General features: G+C 48.3%; 2 protein-coding genes across 2 annotated transcripts; both read right to left on the bottom strand.

Annotated features, from left to right (window-relative positions):
• Window positions 1-347: 347 nt before the first annotated feature.
• On the bottom strand, window positions 348-4,541 carry LOC109780871 (ferredoxin--NADP reductase, embryo isozyme, chloroplastic). The gene is made up of 6 exons (XM_020339458.4): window positions 4,382-4,541; window positions 4,235-4,297; window positions 3,167-3,496; window positions 1,729-1,948; window positions 1,145-1,385; window positions 348-953 (listed from the first exon to the last, which is right to left on the bottom strand). The coding sequence occupies exons 1-6, from the start codon at window positions 4,403-4,405 to the stop codon at window positions 695-697; spliced, it is 1,137 nt and encodes a 378-aa protein (XP_020195047.1). The 5' UTR covers window positions 4,406-4,541; the 3' UTR covers window positions 348-694.
• Window positions 4,542-6,652: 2,111 nt separating this feature from the next.
• On the bottom strand, window positions 6,653-10,007 carry LOC141040970 (uncharacterized). Its single transcript, XM_073507081.1, has 2 exons — window positions 9,816-10,007; window positions 6,653-7,660 (listed from the first exon to the last, which is right to left on the bottom strand). Exons 1-2 carry the CDS (start codon window positions 10,005-10,007, stop codon window positions 6,653-6,655), a joined length of 1,200 nt encoding a protein of 399 aa, XP_073363182.1.
• Between the last annotated feature and the right edge of the window lie 9,935 nt (window positions 10,008-19,942).

Here is a 19,942-nt window from a genome sequence, read left to right as displayed (position 1 = left end):
GAGAGCTTAGAAATGAACAAAAAGGGAAGCTGAAAGTTACACGTTACCTAAATTCACTACAGAACACCTGAACATGTTGGCAAAGTTGGTTGCAGTTTCTCCCAGCTGCACACAGCCTTTACAGATCACTGACAGCAGGAGATACAGTGGCGCCAGTTGAAACAAGAAGCTACACGGAATATGATGCAAAGAATCTTCTGCTTGTCATACTGCTTTGCATGTCCAGGAACGCACGTGGAAAAGTAAAACAATGATGAGAAAAGCAAGAATACAAAAACCTGAACCTAACTGACCCCACTTTCCCCCTAAGACTGCTGAAGAACGTAGATGCTTCGGAAGAGGCCAGATAAGACTTAAGGCATCAATCACATAAATCATGGGATTAACATCCTTTTGACCCTAAAGATAAAGGGAGATGCTACACCTTTGCTCTTCTGGATATATTTTTAGCATCATAGTGACATGTACTAAACAGCAGGAAAAGCTACATTTGAAAACCCATCATGTAAAATGGACAGGAGTAAGCTAGCTGCAAGGGCCTCACAGGCAAAATTGCACATCGTTTTATTAATCATGCGACGCACACGCCTATGAATAATATTGACAATTTTACAATGGGAAGAGAATGACCCACTTATCTTTCTGTTTTCCATCTCCCCGGGAAACAATAATTAACAGTCTCAGCCATTGTAACCTAGTAAACTTCGACGTGCCATTGCTTGTTCTTTTTCAGCTGTGACAGCTTCTGATGCCAACTCTCACCTCTTTGCTCAGCTACTCTCTTGAGTGTGTCCTGAATCCCTGGCATCATCCCCTTCAAACCACAGAAGTAGATGTGTGCACCATCATCCAAAAGCTTGAAGATCTCATCACTGTACTCCTCGATCTTGTCCTGCACATACATCTTGCCACCACTCTTGTTTTTCTGCTCCCGGCTTAGTGCTTTGTCATACCTGCAGAGCCCATGAAACTTGAGTCAGCTCAAACAAGAATCAGTCGGCTTTACTCAAGTCAAGCACAAATATAACCAGAGAGTAGAGCTCTTAACTACACAAGTAAATCAACAGAGAACTGGACCATAGTATTCACAATAATATCATTGGGCAAACTGAAATTAGATGTTGAGCATTAAAGTCTTTCTAACCTGAAATTTTCTGGATACTGCTGAAGGTAGTTTGTGAACTCTTCGTCATAGAGCAGGCTGTCAGTGTTGGCGACACCAAGGAAGAGCCAAGCCAGACCACCAAACTTGAAAGATGAAACATCTTCCATGAACATACGACGTAGGTAGCCACGGAAAGGAGCAACACCCGTGCCAGTTCCAATCATGATATGAGTTGCGTTTGGGTCATCCTCAGGCAGAAGCATTATTTTGCCCGAGGGGCCTGAGCATGGGCACGAACCATCATGAGATGCTAAACAGTTAAAGTACAGAAAACGCAGTATATGCCATGACACATAAACTATGTTCACAGCCTATGCATTAAAAATTCCACATAATATTAGAGTAAAAACTGAAAACAGAAGACGAGAAGGTCCTAATATTGAACGGGTGTATCTTTTTCAGAGTGCCCCAAACCCACAACCCCATCCTGCCAGATCTATTAACAGTTTATATACAAATACACCTTCTATATGACCTGGAATAACTCCGAAGCAAAATGGTTGAGTTACAAGCAATGAATTGTCGTTGTATGTACATTTAAGGCTTTTTACACGGCTGCATACCTGTGATCTGAATTTTGTCACCCGGTTTTGAGTCACACAAGAAGTTACTGCAGATACCCTTCTTTGAAGGATCTTCTTTTCCAGTTTCAGGATCATAATAAACAGCACGGCGCACACAAAGACTAGCAGTCCTTCCATCAAAAGAATCACCATACCTAGTAGACGCAATAGAATAGAGTCGGACGGTATTCGGGGCCCCAGGTTTCTTTGGGTTCTCTCCCTGGAAATGCACAAAAGGCTGAGAGAGCAACAAAGATATGGGACGAAAGGAATTGAACATAAGACAGGAACTGATCTTTAGTTGCTCATTAGCTACTGATAACTAATCACCAAGAATGATCAACATGTTTCTTCCCTTTTTATAAAATGTTTTATCAGCAAGGATCTATATACTTTCTTTTAACAACAATTGTCATATTGTCAGCAACCCAAGAATCATAAACACTAGATTTTGCAACCCAAGAATCATAAACACTAGATTTTGCAACCCAAGACTCGGAAATAAAAGATTTTGCATTTACAGATTTATCCACCATTCAACATCACATATATGAAGAAACTCTTATACTAGAAGGGTTGGACGCGCTTTGCTGCGTCGTTGGTGTTGTTGGGTTTTCATAATTTTTCTACTCGCAGTATTTCAAAATATAAGGTGTATAGGTTTTCCGAAAAGTCAAACCTCTTTAAGTTTGACCTTTTTTTGTAGAGAAATATATCAATATCCATAGTATCAAACCGGTACCATTAGAATCATCATGAAATGAATTTCCATATTTTGTTTATTTAGTATTGTGGATGTCGATGTTTTTGGTTGTCGATTGATTTGAAAAATCGTTAACCCGGTCAAAATCGTGAACCAAATCCAAAATTGAATACCTGAATCGAATGAGGGAGCTCCAAAATTAGGGAGTATAATAGATTAAAAGAATTGAATGAGAGAGTTCCTTGATAAAAAAAATGATCCGGTCAAAATCAGGCGACCCAATTCTAAATTGAAGATCTCAATTGAATGTGAGAGCTCCAAAATTAGGGAGCACGGTGTATTTATAGATGTAGAAATGATGGTTTAAATTTCTGACCCTTTTAAATATTTACTTTTACTATTTTTTCAAAGGGTTGAAGGGAGCCCCGGCACAGCGGTAAAGCTGTTGCCTTGTGACCATGAGATCATGGGTTCGAGTCCTGGAAACAGCCTCTTGCAGAAATGTAGGGAAAGGCTGCGTACTATAGACCCAAAGTGGTCGGACCCTTCTCCGGACCCTGCCCTTTTTATTTTTTCAAAGGGTTGGATTCTAGAACTGCAGACAATTAATGATCAACATTCACTAGCGATCAAAGGAAAGGAGAAAAAAGTAGTGAAAGCAATATTACTATGAAGGATCAAGAATGATACATTATCTTGGGCAATCATAAGGCGTGGGGGGGAGGGGATACTTACTGGAGGAATGACACCATAACTTTGTCCTTCCCAGTATGGGACATTACCACCATGGTCAATGACAATGTGACATGTTTCACCAGGAGCTTTAGGACCTACAATTCTCTCAACGGAGACAATTGAGGCCGTGTAGGGTCCCTTTGGTTTGTATAAGTTGAGGGGTGGCTCCTTTGTATTCTCCAGTTCCAGAGGTTTAATAGCAACTTTACATTTACTTTTGCTTGCTTGTTGCACGTACATGCAAAAGACCTTCTTCGTATGTCTTGGTTGCAGGGTCTTGTTTTCCCATGCTAATTTTCCAGTCCATGACTTATTACAGGAGTTATTACCCTGAACAATAACAAGTAAATCATGTACAAAAATACAGTACTACGGATGATAGAAACTTAGGGTCCAATAACCCCTAAGCTAAGGAGAATCAAATGCTGAATGTTTGCCTGTAAAGCCCAACAACAATTCCTAGGTCCTAGAGATATGAAAGAATTATAGCCTAGGAATGTTTTCGAAAAGGAAGTGATGTGCATGTTGCGTGAGTATTTCTTAGTAATAATTCTCATAAGAAACTATGGCATACAAAAAATGTGCATGTCACTAGTTCATATAGCACATATTTCCCAGGTGTGAGTCTAATTAGTACTTCATTCGGGAAAAATAAGTCATATCCTGCCTAACCTAAAAATATATAACACCTATCTCCCACTGTATTGGCGGTAACCGATGACTAACATCTGTTTGGCGGTAACTTACCAATGCTGAGCGGGATATAGTTGCAAAGTAAGCAATGGAGATGACAACTAAGTCAGGCAAAGATATGATTGAGAAAACTCTAAGCCGCATAGAGCTGCTGGCAATCACACATTTCGCTTCAGATCCGTCAACAGTTCAACTAGCAGGATGCTCTATCTGCTGGTTTCCAAAAAAACGTACTTAGCAAAGTTTAGAAATTTGCCTTTCGGAACTACTGTATTATTCTATAGTGCCAACGCAGATCGAACCAGGAGATTCCTCATCGATACCACCCGAACGGGAGCAACATTAAACCTCAGACAGTTCAGACTAACCACGCACCTTGAGCGAAGAACAACTCCTGTAGTGGCGACCATCCGAACCAATCGGCGCCACGGCAGCCACCTACAAGGCACCAGGAAAGCTTAGGGGCACAGCGAACGGGGAAGCCGCGCGCACGCGGAGGGTGTAAGACAAGAGCGCGCGTACCTGGGCTCCAAGGGCGGAAGCCATGGCCAATCGATCACGTGCTTGCGGAGGAGTTCGCTAGGGTTTTGAATTTTGATCTGCGGAAGCGACGGGGAGAAAAGAAAGGGACACGAGTGTGGAAGTTTGGAGAAGAGTAGAGAAGCAGAGGCCGCTATCGGGGTGAACGCCAACTTTGTTTTTTTTAGCGAACGTCGGTCTTTATTGATCAACCAACAAATTTACAAAGAGTCTCCCGGATGCAATCCGGAGCCGAATGAAAAATACATGGACTAGTAGAGCTCAAACTAGATCTAGCTAAGACATAAGCTAAAACATTGTACTGCCGACGAACATGCTGGAAAGTTGCAGAAGAAAGACCATTTGCCATCACTTTGACGTCCATAAGAATAGAACCTACCACCGAGCGGTCACTAGAAGAAGATTTCAAGCGCTGCATCACCGAGAGGCAATCCGTATTGAAGATAACATTTTTTTTCGAGAGTACGCCAAAGGCGTACCATATTTTTATAGAAGGCAGCAAACATAATTACAAGAAGCTAGGCATAGATGCGAACATCAAGCTAGCAAGATTCACTCAACACCTAAACAATACTCTGCCTAACTACTCATAAATCGATGTATTCTCCCAACACCAGCTTCATCCTGCTCTTTAAGCTCATCGAAGATTTGGTGCACCAACTGCCGCGGCCTCCTTTGTTGCTCCACCCACCCAAATACTCTAGCATTCCTTTGCTTCCATAAAGACCAAGCTACGAAGATGACGATAGTGTCAAAGCCTCTTCTGTCCGTCTTCGAGATTGCATTCCGTGCCTGAAGCCACCACGGTTCCAGCGAGTCACCTGATTGCGGCTGCCGGACGGTGACCGTGATTTCCGTGAAGCAAAGATGCCAAACCTCCTTGGCATAAGGGCAATGAAGTAAGATATGGTCAACCGTATCTTCCTCTTGTAGGCACGTGTAGCATGCCGTCGTAGCGTCCTGCAGGCCATGTCTAGCGCGCCGATCCGAAGTCCATAGCCTATATTGCACCGCTAGCCATGCAAAGATTTTGCATTTTAGGATCGCCCCACTCCTCCAAATGCAATCGTATGTAGGGGAAGTCGCAAGCCCAAGGTGCAGCACCCGATACACTGACCGCGGAGTGTACTGCCCCGATGTGTCCCACGGCCATGCAAACGTGTCCAGCCCCTGAGAGTCTCGATAAGCATCCATAGTAGCCACTCGGAGATGCATGAGCTGCAAGAGGGCCATGAACGGTGGCTCTTCATTAATGTCCAGCTCCCACCTGCTATCAACCATAGCTTGACCGACCGTCCGTTGGTTCTGCACTCTCGTGGGCACCAAGGGTAAGATTGCTGGTGCAATGTCTTCCACCGCCAGGCCATTCATCCAGCGATCCTTCCAAAAGAGCACTCTATCGCCGGCTCCTACTGTGATTTGCACCAATTGATTGAACACATGCCTCGCTTCTTCGTCAACCAAGAACGGGATACCTTGCCAGGGTCTGTCTAGGTCCGTCCTCCTCAACCACTCCCACCTCACCCTAAGGGCGAGGGCTTGCACCTTCAAGTTCTTTACTCCAAGGCCTCCAAACCTTGTGGGACGACAGATAGTGTTCCATGCCACAAGGCATTGCCCTCCGTTAACCTTGTCTTTCCCGGCCCAACAGAACGACCTCATCCATGCGTTAATTTCATCGAACACCCAGTCAGGGGCATTAAGCACCATGAGCTGATGGATAGGTCTCGCCGCCACCACTGATTTGATGAGAATAAGACGTCCTGGCCTTTGAATGAGGCCGCGCTGCCATGCCGGGATAAATTTCCTAACTTGATCCACAAGTGGCAACCAATCTGCTCGAGTTAGTTGATGCATCGTCAAGGGAATGCCCAGATACTTGCAAGGAAACTGCCCAATGTCACACTGCAAGTGTGCGGCAACTCTCTGCTGGTCCTCCACCGTGCCTCGAATCAAAATTGCCTTGGATTTATTGTAGTTGACTTCCAATCCTGAGGCCTCGCCAAAGCTCGCCAGCGCCTGCTTGACAAAGACCAAGTCCACCTCTGTCGGCTTGATGAACAACGCAACATCATCCGCGTAAATGGATAGCCTTTGTGTTGGAGAGATCCCATTTAGTTTGCTAGCGACTCCTTCCTCGGCTCCTTTCCTGAACAGCGTTGTTAGGGCTTCCATGGCAATGACGAATAGGAGTGGTGAGACTGGGTCCCCTTGGTGAAGACCGCATGCGTGCACAAAACTCTGTCCCGGTCCTCAAGTGAAGGTAACATTATCAAAACCCTCATCACATGCAAGACGAACCGCTCGACGAAGTGCTAAAGCCTCAGCTACTTCTGGAGACAATGCACCCCTCAACAGATCAGAACAGGCAGCTACACACAAGCCCTCATGGTTGAGCACCACCACCCCTATTCCGGATTTATGTTGCTCCACCGACACAGCCGCATCGGAGAACGCCACCACTGTACCTTGCGGCGGTGGAGACCATTGACGATTAGTATACCAGGTCTCACGCCTAGAAGCAAGTACAGACTTGTAGAGGTGTTGGAGGATCAGGTCAATGTAAGCCTTGGCCCTGGCAGCAGTGCGCCTCGGCGGAGGCGGCATCGGCTCGTTCCTCGCCGCGTTCCGCGCCTCCCAGATATGCCATATGGAGACAGTGATGGTCGTTGCTTCCTGATCAGAACAACTAGAAAGGAAGTCGAACAGCCACTGCTTCGGAGATATGAAGGACCGCCGTAGCCTGATGTTGAACGATGCCTTAAGCACATCCCATACAGCACGAGCATGTGGGCAGAATAGCAGAGCATGTTCCACACTCTCGGTCCGACCACAAAAACAGCAGTCTGTCCGCGTAGGAATCTGACGTCGTCGAAGTTGGTCACCAGAGGGAAAGCAGTCATGAGCTACACGCCAGAGAACAATCTTCATCTTGTTGGGGACCTTGACACACCATAAAGATTTCCATAATTTCTCCTCCCGGGGCCAGCTAGAGCATTGACCCAAACCAGATTTGCTCCTCTCATTCAGAAAACTACAGGTCCTCGCCATATTATACGCAGACTTGACAGAATAAACTCTATACTTGGTAAACGGCCAGCGAGCAAAATCATTTCCGCCGTTTCTGTTGATTGGTATTTGCAGAATGTCGTCCGCCACTCCTCCCAGAAAAAAGGCTCGTACAGACTCCTCCTCCCACACCCCTTGCTCCTCATTGATAAGGCAGTGAACAGTAGCAGAAGCTGGTATAGGCGAAAGAGTCTGCAACATACCTGGAGGTGTAGATGGAATCCAATGATCAGAGAGGATCTTTGTGTCACGTCCATTACCAATGCCCCACTGTACCCCTCTTTAAAGAAGATCACGGCCATGAATAATACCACGCCAAGTAGCCGAAGCTGTCCGAGGTACAGGAGCATTCCAAAAACTGCTATTAGGGTAGTATCTACCCTTCAGGACCCGTGCACACAAAGAACTCGGCTCAGTAAGAAGCCTCCATCCCTGTTTCCCAAGTAAAGCTTGATTAAACAAAGCCATATCACGGAAGCCCATCCCTCCAAGCGATACTCGGCTCAGTAAGAAGCCTCCATCCCTGTTTCCCAAGTAAAGCTTGATTAAACAAAGCCATATCACGGAAGACCATCCCTCCAAGCGATTTCGGAGTCGAGAGCCATGACCAAGATCTCCAGTGAAGCTTCTTCTTCCCATCCTCTCTACCTCACCATTGATTAGAAACAATCTGCCTGAATTTATCACACGTGGCCTTCGAAAGGCGGAAACAGCTCGAGACAAAGGTTGGGATTGCTTGAGTTATGGATTTCAGAAGAGTCTCATTCCCAGCCCTTGACAGTGGCCGATCGGACCACCCAAAAATATTCTGCCAGGCTCTATCTGTTAAGAATTTAAATGTGCTGGTGGGAGAAATACCAACCTCAGTAGGCATACCAAGATAAGAATCATGAAAAGTCTCATTGTGAATCCCTAACTGGTTCATAACTCTGTTCTTGACACTCTCCGGACAGTGTCGTCCAAAGAAGATAGAAGACTTATCCTTATTGATGGCTTGGCCCGATCCCTCGCAGTACGATTTTAACACAGCTTCCAAAGAGTCCACACTACGTTGATCACTCTTAGCAAAGAAGATGCTATCATCCGCGAATAGGAGGTGTGAGATAGAAGGTCCTTGTCAGCCGTTTTTAATACCATGTAGCTCGCCACAACACTCCTTTTGGAATAGCAGACTAGACAAACCTTCAGTGCACAAGAGGAACAAGTAGGGGCTAATTGGGTCACCTTGGCGGATGCCTTTAGAAGGAACCACCGGATCGGTGAGCTCACCATTGACTTGGACAGCATAACGGACGTTGGTGACACATCTCATAACAGAGTCAATCCACGCAGAGGCGAAACCCAACTTACACAGACAAGCATGCAAATAGCTCCACTCCACACGATCATAGGCTTTCATCATGTCGATCTTAAGAGCAAAGAAAGGTTGTTTCACCCGCTGCCTTCTAATAGTGTGTAAGCACTCATAGGCAATAAGCGTGTTGTCCGTGATCAATCTTCTCGGCACAAAAGCACTTTGACACTCTGACACCACAACCAGCGGCAACACTTTCAATCAATTGGCCAGGACCTTAGAGACAATTTTATAAAGAACATTGCAAAGACTGATTGGACGGAAATTATTCAAGTGCTTAGGTCTCGTAGTCTTGGGAATTAAAACAATCACAGAATCACAAAAGCCGTCATGAATAGGCCTACCTTCCAGAAATCCCCGAACAGCCTGACATATATCCTCCCCAAGCAAACTCCAATGGGTTTGATAGAAGAGAGCCGGAAACCCATCTGGTCCCGGTGTCTTTGTTGGACCCATCTGAAACAAAGCAGATTTGATCTCATCATTAGAATACGATCTGCAGAGTTCTTCATTCATCTCCGTAGTAATCTTGTTAGGTATTGCCTCAATAACCCTGTCCGCATCATGGCACGGCTCCGAAGTAAACAACTTATCATAGAAACATTGAACCATGCTCTTGATCTCCCCCTGGGAAGTGCAGCAAGAATCATCTTCCCTAACCAGCGAGTGTATCCTGTTCGTACGCCTACGGGCAGTCGCCCTAGCGTGGAAGAAATCAGTGTTGTGATCACCCGCCTTTAGCCAATCAATACGAGACCGTTGTCGTGCCATGATTTCCTCATGTTCAAATAGCTCGCAGAGTTGACTCTCGATCAATCGTTCCTCAGCAAGAAGAGAAGGACAAGGAGGCGAAGCCCTAATAGTGGCAAGTCGGAGCTCCAGCTTCCCTATTCTCCTTCGAATGCACCCAAAGGCCTCCTTACTCCAGGACCGCAAGGAGCTAGCAATATGCTTCAGACTAGACCAAGTAGACTCCAGGGATGGTTGACTCACCCGTACATCTGACCAAGCCTGTTCAACAGTATCCTTGTAGTCATCAGCCCGCAGCCACATGGCCTCAAATCTGAAGCCCTGCTGAACAGGGGGTGCCTGATTCTGACGAGAGCTGTTATCCAGCGACGCGGGCACGGGGTAATGATCCGAAGAGGTGGCAATAAGATTCTCAACCCCATAAATATCAAACATGCTAGTAAAAGCCACATTTGCAACAGCCCGATCCAATCGACACTTGACATGGCAAATCGGGTCTTGTTTGTTGCACCACGTAAATTTTGGTCCCGAGAAGCCCAAGTCCGTTAAACCACAATCCAACAAACATTCTCTAAAGGCTTCAATCTGAGATTCTGACCGGTCCCGAGGACCACAGTGTTCATCCTGAGCTAGCACCTCATTGAAATCTCCACAACAAATCCAGGGGCCATCCCACACAGGTTGTAGGCGATGGAGAAACTCCCAAAAATGTGGACGGTCTTCTCTCCGGGGCTCCCCATATACAAAAGATGCATGCCATACCTCACCATCATTGATCTTAACATGTGTGTCAATGCAATGCTTGTTAGCAGCCTTAACTGTCACCTCCGTAGAAGACGTCCAGAACAAAGCAAGTCCAGCACTGAAGCCCTCACTACTAACAGCAAAACATCTAGAAAAACCCAAGGACCACATAAAGTTCCTCACACGAGTATCCCGTATCTTCGTTTCAGAAAGGAAGAGAAGGGAGGGTCGGTGGAGCTTCACAAGCCAGCGAAGCTCGCCAACTGTCGAGTTCGACCCCAAACCTCGACAGTTCCAGCATAAAATACTCATTGCGTCTGGCGGGGCTGCATCGCAGCCTCCGCCTGATCCACCGATCGAGAGTTTGAGACACGCTGTTTCTTGTTAGATTCAGTAACAGTATTCTGATCCTCATTCTGAAAAACCACATTTCCATCCACCACCGAAAACAAAGCCAGAGCACTATTCTCTCCCAAGTCCAGTGACGGAGTTGTAACCTTACTTGATTTCCTCTTTTGGCCAGCAGCCCCCGACTTCTTTCGGGAGATAGGAACCAACTCACAGCTGGGGTCACTGACACGCCCCTTACCACGACCCCATGAAGAACGCCCACGGCCACGAGCAGCCCCCCCTTGTTTGATAGGAGGGGAGATCTCCCCCTCAGCAGCATCCATTCCATCGGACGCACGTGATACACCGCGGCCTGGGGCTGCAAGCTGAGAATTACCAAAACCACCAACACCGGCCCCATGAGCCGAAGACGAAGCCATGCTAGACCTTGAACTCCCAGATCTCCGAGGATGCTCATCATTGACACACAGTCTCTTGGCGGCATAAGGAAGATCACCGTTCTCATCCCTCAAACTCGGAGACGGACACATAACCGAGGAATGACCAAGGATGCCACAAGAGAAGCAGAAGAACGGCAACCTCTCATACATCACAGAGAAAGTTTCAGTACACTTGAATTTGAGAGAGGTCACAGTAATGTAGCGGACGATCGGCTCACGAACATCAATCTCAGTCCTCACCCTCATGAAACCACCCCAACAGCGACCATCAGCATCTGAATCCACCCTCAAAATCCGCCCAACCGGTTTGGCAAACTCCATTCCTAGCTTAGCTTTCATCAGTCTCGGTGGGAGATGCATAATGCGAGCCCAGATCATTAAACGATCAAACTGAACCTGAAGAGGCTGAATATTCTGGTCAAAAACCTTCAGGAGCACCGCATGCTTGCCCACCATCCATGGCGAACCCTCAATCACTCTAGCCCTATCAGCCTGAGTACCAAATTCCGCAACAAAAACGTTGTTTCCGGAGGGAAAAATAAACCTTTCGGATTACCCCACGCCGGCCGCATCGCGGACGAAATAGTCTGGATATGAAGAGTATCAGGGGACATCACCTTTCCCACTAGGGCACAATCTGGGGCTACTAGGTCTGCCTCATCCTCATCATCAAGGAACACCGGATGCGCCTCCACCGTAGTGAGACGTAGCCGTCCAATCATCTCTTCAACCCGATCAGCAGATGAAGCGCCTCCCTCCAAGGGCGACACCCCGTCGTCCGCTGTCTCTTTCCCTTTGCCTCGCAGCACCGGAATGGATGTACCACCGCTGCCACCATGCACGGAAGTAGTGCCCAACATGGCATCAGTCCTCACCCCGTCACACTCCTTCGCCATCGAGAGCCAATGATCCTTAGCCAATCCCTGCCAAGGGTGGGTAGCAGTCCAAAGAGTGCCCCTTGCTCACCCCGAACAACGACTAGAAGAAGGAATCACAGGATCTAGACAAGACGAAAGAGATTGGGAGGACAGGGGAGGAAGAATCGAATCTAGGAAGCACGATCACAGACCCATACGTCGATCAAGCCCTTGGAACCGCTTCTCGCCAGTGCGTCGCGGGAGCCCTTGGAACCGCCAGCGCACGCAGTTCTTTAACGCCAACTTTGTTCTGTTCCGCACAAGAATGAATTTTTAGAGCACGGGTGCACCTTATGTTAAACAGTTTATTTATTAAAAAACAAATTTAAAGTTTCAAAAAAAACAGAAAATAATTCTACTTACTTTCTCCTGGTTCCTGTAATGGACTCTTTGTCCCCCAGGCTACGCCCTGTTTGAAATATATAAGGTAGAGCGATCTCTACCTTTATTTTCAAAAAAAATGGATGTGTATTACAAATGTATAAAGTTTGATGATGAAATAACTAAACAAGTTGCATTGTCTTTTATCATTTTTATGTAACTCACATGGTTCTTATTTATTCCATCATGAGAATTTGCACATGTGTGCTATACATCCTTATGAACACGTTAATTTTTTCTTCTGAAGCTGTGGAGTGTGCTCCAGTGCTCCCTCCTAGCGTCGGCCGCCACTCCGGCACTGGCGGCCACCGCCCCCTCCCCTCGCCGGTTGCCGCTCCGGCACCGGCGGCCACCCACTCTCGACCCCATGGCTTCGCGCGTTTCCCTCTCCGCGGCCTCCTCGGGCTCCCCTTCCCCTTCCCCTCCCCCACCTCCGCCTCCGACCATGCGCTCCCTCGTGCTGGTTCCGGATGTGGTGGGCACGGCCAACGGCTCAATCATCCAGGGGGCCTTCCGGCGCCTACCGACCATCCGTTCAGGTGGAGGCGGCCTGGCACACCAGGCGGAACCGCCGCGTCCAAGATCCGCGGCCTCCTTCCCCGGGACGTGGCACAGCTCGGCAGACCTCGATGTCTCCTCATCACCCCCTGCCGGCCAGCCGTCCCTGTCTGGACTCGCGGATCCCCGTTGCGCTGTACGGCTGCTGCTATAACTGCGGCGACCCCGGGCACATCTCGGTCATGTGCACCAATGACACCTTGTGTCCGAGGTGCGGTGGGGCGGGCCACATCGCCCATGGCTGCACCCGGCGCCGCAGCCCCTCCCCGGCGGCCCAGCCGCCACGGCTGCCCTCGGCGCTACGTCGGCTCCCTGCTTCGCCTTCCCCGCCTTCCCCGCCACCCATTGTGCTCCCCCTCCCCTGCCTGGCCCGCCCTCTCCCGGAGCTATCCAGATTGGGCGCACCTGGTGCCAGGTCGCGCGCGCGGCCTCGGCGGAGAGCTCCGCTGGGGACGGGCCTGGGTTTTCTGTCCCCTTCGTGCCCCTGGATGCCTCTGTGGATCGCCGGCCCATGGAAGACGTGATGGACTGCTAGTATCTCGAGGAAGGGGATGATTTGTGGCGTATGGAGGATGAGCTCTCCAGGGCGGTCGTGGTCACCACACGGGTGCCCGTCCGTCGGTGGACTTGGCCGCTGCTGCGGCGGCCCTTCATGCGGAGTTCAATATCGGCCCCGACGACATGTCCATCCGGGACTTCCACTCGGAGGATTTCTTAGTGCTGTGCAGGAGGCAGAGCACTCGTGACAAGATGACCAGGCAAGGCGGCATGACCTCGCCGGCGCACGGTTTCTCGCTCTCCCTGCGCCTGTGGCTCCGGCAGGCTCAGGCGACGGGCATCTCGCTGCCTTTCCTCGTGCCTCTTGCCCTTGTGGGCGTGCCTGCTCATGCGTGGACTAGGCGGACAGCGGATTGCATCCTGTGGGGCTCTGGCCTGGTGGGGGGCGTGACCGAGAGCACAGCCACGCGGCGCGACATGTCGTGCTTCAAGGTCTGGGTGCGCACGGGCAGGCCAGGCTGCATCCCGGAGCGCAAGCAGATCTACATCGAGGAACCACGCCGTTGCAGGCGCGGGGCCTGGACGCGCGCGGTGCGCACGACGTCGCTGTGGTACAACATCAGGATCTAAAAGCTAGCAGAGCCGATGATCGATGAGGATGATGACCCAGAGTTGCCCCCGCGTCCTCCTTCCCCTGGCTACAGCGGCAGCTCTCCGGACGGGCGCGGGGAGGATCATGATCCTACGGAAGTTGGTGGAGACGCATCGCCGGCGTCGGGATCGCTGGCGGCCAGGCACCGGGAGCCGTCGGCGCGGGTGCCTAGCGTTTAAATTTCCAGGGGCCCGGGGGCAGACGCCCTCGTCAGCAACGTGGCTGCTGTCACGGCCAGGGTGGCTACAGCTGTTCATGGAGGAGAAGACCGACCATTGGCGGCTTGACAGGTGGAAAGTGTGGATGTGGCTTAGGTGCTTTCCCATGCAAGCGGTGTGGGCAGGACTGATCTGAGGCGGGGCCCTTGTCTAGTGTCCTCTTGTGCTTCGGCCCCCTTGCCTCCACGCCCGAGGCGGCTTTTGAGGTGGGGTCGCCTGCCTCGGTCACTCTGGCGCGGTGGCGCGTAGTGGATCGGGACAACCGGTAGGCCAATGAGAGCTCGAGCGCGGCTTTTCGTGTGGGGTCTGTGAATCTTCTGGAAGTGGATGGCGCGACGACCGAAGATGCCCACCCTACAGGGGATCCGAGGCTCCTGGGGGATGGGACAGGCACCATGCAACCAGCCAGATCGCCTCACGTGGACCACTCTGATACGCCAACCCCTCCGGTATCCATGCAGGGAGCCACTCCACGTACCCCCTCCTCTTCGACGAGTTTGTCTTGCTGGGGTGAACTGGAACCAAGCGACGCGAGCCACCAGGTCCAGATCTGGCCCCAGGCGCGTGGGATACTTTCATGGTTAGCTTATCGGAAGGGGTTTCTTCAGCTTTGGCGGACCTTCATGCAGACGAGGCGCAACAGCTCGCCCAGGCCACTCCGACTGAGGCGTGCATGTGGCTGAGCAACTTCTGCACGCGTGTCAAGTGCGCTCTCCCCCCATCCTCCCCGTGCGTGTGTGTCGTGCGCAGCAGCCGCCCAAGCGGGGTAGACAGCGCAGGCAGCCACTGCTCACCACTCCGCGCTGTAGCATCAGACTTGCCAAGGGAGCGGGGCGCAGTACAGCAACGACAAAACAACAACAAGTGATCATCCGCAAGCTTTGCCTTGCGCACGAAGGAGACACAATTGGAGACGAGGCCCTTCAAGCTTACATTAGACTCTTCGACAACCCACTCACCGACGGACACATCGCGGCCATCCTCGCCTTGTTCGGTTGGGAATCACCGGCGGCACCAATGCTTGGGGACGTGGAAGCAGTGGATGGGCGAGCATATGCTCTCCTCTAGAGGCAGAGTATGTAGGCCTTTTCCATGGCTTCACAACCGCTCAAGATGATAGTATGGAATGTACGTGGACTCAATAACCCAGCGCGGCGTAGGGCTGGCTTTCAGACGGTTGTCGAAGTGGATCCGAGCTTGATCTGTTTCCAAGAGACTAAAATGGAGGTGCTGACCTTAGACATTGTTTTGCAATGTGTGGGCAATAAATTCAAGGGTTTTTACTATTTGCTAGCTTCGGGCACTTGTGGAGGAATTCTTCTAGCTTGGGACCCCCTCGTTGTAACTCTCTCAAACCCTCACCTCACCGAAAACACCATCTCGGCGGTCGTCTCATCCCCTGGATCGGAACCATGGTGGATTACGGGCTTGTATGGCCCCAACCTCGAGGCAGCGAAGATTGAGTTCATGCGCGAATTGGAAGATGCTCGGGATTTACAAGCAGGGCCGTGGTTGTTAGTTGGGGATTTCAATTTGCTGGTCAATCCGGAGGATAAAAATAACAGCTCGATCAACCACAGAATGATCTCTCATTTTAGGGCAAGACTAAATCAGCTCGAGCTCAAGGAAATTTACCTCAATGGGAGAAGATACACATGGTCCAATGAGAGAGCGCATGCAACCTTGGAGAAGATCGATCATGTTTTTGCTACCAATTCTTGGGAGGATCTTTACCCCTCCTGCTTCCTCACGGCACTGGGATCTTCGGTCTCGGATCACTGTCCACTGCTCTTGGACCTTCACGCGGATTTCACCTTCAGGAAGCGGTTCAAATTCGAAGCCTTCTGGCCAAAAGCTCCTGGATTCTTGGAGACACTTCAGGAGGCTTGGCATTCTTGCTCGTCGACTGGGAACCCCTACTTGGTACTCCCTCCGTTCCTAAATATAAGTCTTTGTAGAGATTTCATTATGGATCACATACGGATGAATCTAGATGCATTTTAAGTATAGATTCACTCATTCTGCTCCGTATGTGGTCCATAGTGAAATCTCTCCAAAGACTTATATTTAGGAACGGAGGGAGTACTAAACTGCAAACTCTGCGCCACGGCACGTAAATTGCAAGCTTGGAGCTTCAAGTGGATAGGCAATGTGCGGCTTCAGATCGGCATCGCCCTCGAAATCATTCTGCGCTTGGATATTGCCATGGCATCGCGGATGCTTAGCAAGGCAGAGCTTCAACTCAGGCGAACCCTAAAGCGGAAACTGCTCGGTCTATCTTCCCTCCAGCGCACGATTGCGCGTCAGAAGTCGCGGTTGCTGCACCTGACTGATGGGGACACCAATACTCGCTTCTTCCACTAGCACGCTGATGTCTACTACGCAACCTTCTCCTTGTAGACGTTGTTGGGCCTCCAAGTGCAGAGGTTTGTAGGACAGTAGCAAATTTCCCTCAAGTGGATGACCTAAGGTTTATCAATCCGTGGGAGGCGTAGGATGAGGATGATCTCTCTCAAGCAACCCTGCAACCAAATAACAAAGAGTCTCTTGTGTCCCCAACACACCCAATAAGTTTTGGCGTAGCAGCGATATTTCGATTCATCCTTTTCTTCCAAGGATTTCATAATTGGACGTTGAACCCATTTCATATGATGGGAGTTGCCGGAGTATTAGGTGCGGCTCTGCTATGCGCTATTCATGGAGCGACCGTAGAAAACACTCTATTTGTAAATTGTATAGGTGCACTAGTTCGGCGAAGAGATGGTGATACAAGTGCAATATGGATGGTAGATATAGGTTTTTGTAATCTTAAAATATAAAAACAGCAAGGTAACTAATGATAAAAGTGAGCACAAATGGTATTGCAATGCTAGGAAACAAGGCCTAGGGTTCATACTTTCACTAGTGCAAGTTCTCTCAACAATAATAACATAATTGCATCATATAACTATCCCTCAACATGCAACAAAGAGTCACTCCAAAGTCACTAATAGCGGAGAACAAACGAAGAGATTATTGTAGGGTACGAAACCACCTCAAAGTCATTCTTTCTGATCAATCTATTCAAGAGTCTGTAGTAAAATAACATGAAGCTATTCTTTCCGTTCGATCTATCCTAGAGTTCATACTAGAATAACACCTTAAGACACATATCAACCAAAACCCTAATGTCACCTAGATACTCCAATGTCACCTCAAGTATCCATGGGTATGATTATACGATATGCAGCACACAATCTCAAATTCATTTATTCAACCAACACAAAGAACTTCAAAGAGTGCCCCAAAGTTTCTACCGGAGCGTCAAGACGAAAACGTGTGCCAACCCCTATGCATAAGTTCACAATGTTACGGAACCCGCAAGTTGATCACCAAAACATACATCAAGTAGATCACGTGAATATCCCATTGTCACCACAGATAAGCACATGCAAGACATACATCAAGTGTTCTCAAATCCTTAAAGACTCAATCCGACAAGTAACTTCAAAGGGAAAACTCAATCCATTACAAGAGAGTAGAGGGGGAGAAACATCATAAGATCCAACTATAATAGCAAAGCTCGCGATACATCAAGATCATGTCGAATCAAGAACACGAGAGAGAGAGAGAGAGATCAAACACATAGCTACTGGTACATACCCTCAGCCCCGAGGGTGAACTACTCCCTCCTCGTCATGGAGAGCGCCGGGATGATGAAGATGGCCACGGGTGAGGGATCTCCCCTCCAGCAGGGTGCCGGAACAGGGTCCCGATTGGGTTTTTGGTGGCTATAGAGGCTTGCGGCGGCGAAACTCCCGATCTAGGTTATTTTCTGGAGGTTTCAGTATTTATAGGATTTTTTGGCGTAGGTCTCACGTCAGGGGGGTCTCCGGGTTGTCCACGAGGCAGGGGCCCACGCCCGGGGGGTGGGCGCGCCCCCCACCCTCGTGGGCAGCCCGGGACTCTCCTGGCCCAACTCTTTTACTCCGGGGGCTTCTTTTGGTCCAGAAAAAATCATCAAAAATTGGCACGTCAATTGGACTCCGTTTGGTATTCCTTTTCTGTAAAACTCAAAAACAAGGAAAAAACAGAAACCGGCACTGGGCTCTAGGTTAATAGGTTAGTCCCAAAAATCATATAAAATAGCATATAAATGCATATAAAACATCCTAGAACGATAATATAATAGCATCAATACTTCATAAATTATAGATACATTGGAGACGTATCAGCATCCCCAAGCTTAATTCCTGCTCGTCCTCGAGTAGGTGAATGATAAAAGAAATAATTTATGAAGTGTGAATGCTAGCAGGTGCACAAGTTTGATCAATTATAATTTCAATCACCTTTTCTAGCATCATTATATGTCATAACAGTAGTTCAACTCATAAAACTTTTCATGATCAAGTAACAAGCTATTCACATGTTAAAGCATAGGCCATAAACTTTCTTGAAAACTAACAAACTATATTCTCAGTCATCAAACAATTGCAATTCATCTTATTTTCAGGAAGGGTCTATGTAAGAGCTTTGATTTAGCAAATCCCACATACTCAACTATCATATAGTCTTCCATGATTGTTACCACTCAAAGCATACTTTTAGAACAAATAGCATCCATCAAACACAGAGAAAGATAGTGGCTTATGTTTCGCCACCCAACCATTTACCTCAAGGGTAATGTCAACAATAATAATTCATGATCAAATATATTTGAATGGCCATATATGCTTAGATCTTTCTCCACCACATGATGCTTGCCAACTAAAGAGTAGGTTGGAATGAGAAGGAATACTATTGACTCTTGCATAAAAGTAAAAGATAGGCCCTTCGCAGAGGGAAGTAGGGATTTGCAGAGGTGCCAGAGCTCGAAGCTAAAACAGAGATGAAAATAATTTTGAGAGGTATGCTTTCATTGTCAACATAACGACCAAGAGTTCCCAATATCTTCCATACTAGATACATTATAGGCAGTTCCCAAACAGAAAGGTAAAGATTTTACTCCCCCTCCACCAACAATCACACTCCACGGCTTGTCCGAAACAACGGGTGCCGTCCAACTATCAACAATCCTGGGGGAGTTTTGTTTAAATTATTTTCGATTTTGTTTTTGATCTTTTGATCATAGGATTGGGCATCCCAGTTACCAGCCATTTTCTCGTGAATGATGACCGGAGTCCACTCATCGTGAGAATAACCCACCTAGCATGGAAGATACTGACAGCCCCTAGTCTCTACATGAGCGATTCGGGCATACAAAACAGATTATTATTTGAAGGTTTAGAGTTTGGCACATGCAAAATTACTTGGAACGGCAGGTAAATACCGCATATAGGTAGATATGGTGGACACTCATGGAATAAACTTGGTACAAGGAATTTGGATGCACAAGCAGTATTCCCGCTTAGTACAGATATTTTGGCTAGCAAAGGATTCTAAATAGCAAGCACCACATGTTAGAGGATCCATAACAATATAACTTCTATACAAATATACCCAAGCATAACTCATTAAGTTGTCTTCCTTGTCCAACTTCAACTAATTTACTCAGGTTTGAAAATAATTAATGGGGCTCACAATCATAAAATATGTCCAAGATAGTATATTTATATGTGAAATCTATCTTCCT

This window comes from Aegilops tauschii, chromosome 2, assembly GCF_002575655.3.
Source record: "Aegilops tauschii subsp. strangulata cultivar AL8/78 chromosome 2, Aet v6.0, whole genome shotgun sequence".
Classification (NCBI taxonomy): Eukaryota; Viridiplantae; Streptophyta; class Magnoliopsida; order Poales; family Poaceae; genus Aegilops; species Aegilops tauschii.
Note: the sequence above shows the minus strand (reverse complement) of the source record. Positions and strands in the feature narration are given on the sequence as shown.

Bases quoted from the DNA above. Each gene is read 5' to 3' on its own strand.
- LOC109780871 (XM_020339458.4), bottom strand. From the start codon at position 4,405: ATGGCTTCCGCCCTTGGAGCCCAG. The intron at 3,497-4,234 runs GTGCGTGGTTAG...GTTATTGTTCAG, and splicing joins GGAGTTGTTCTTCGCTCAAG to GGTAATAACTCCTGTAATAA. The intron at 1,386-1,728 runs GTATGCAGCCGT...GCCCATGCTCAG, and splicing joins TGACAAAATTCAGATCACAG to GCCCCTCGGGCAAAATAATG.
- LOC141040970 (XM_073507081.1), bottom strand. From the start codon at position 10,007: ATGTTTGATATTTATGGGGTTGAGAATCTTATTGCCACCTCTTCGGAT. The intron at 7,661-9,815 runs GTGAGTCAACCA...GGTATGTTGCAG, and splicing joins AGGCTTGGTCAGATGTACGG to ACTCTTTCGCCTATACCAGC.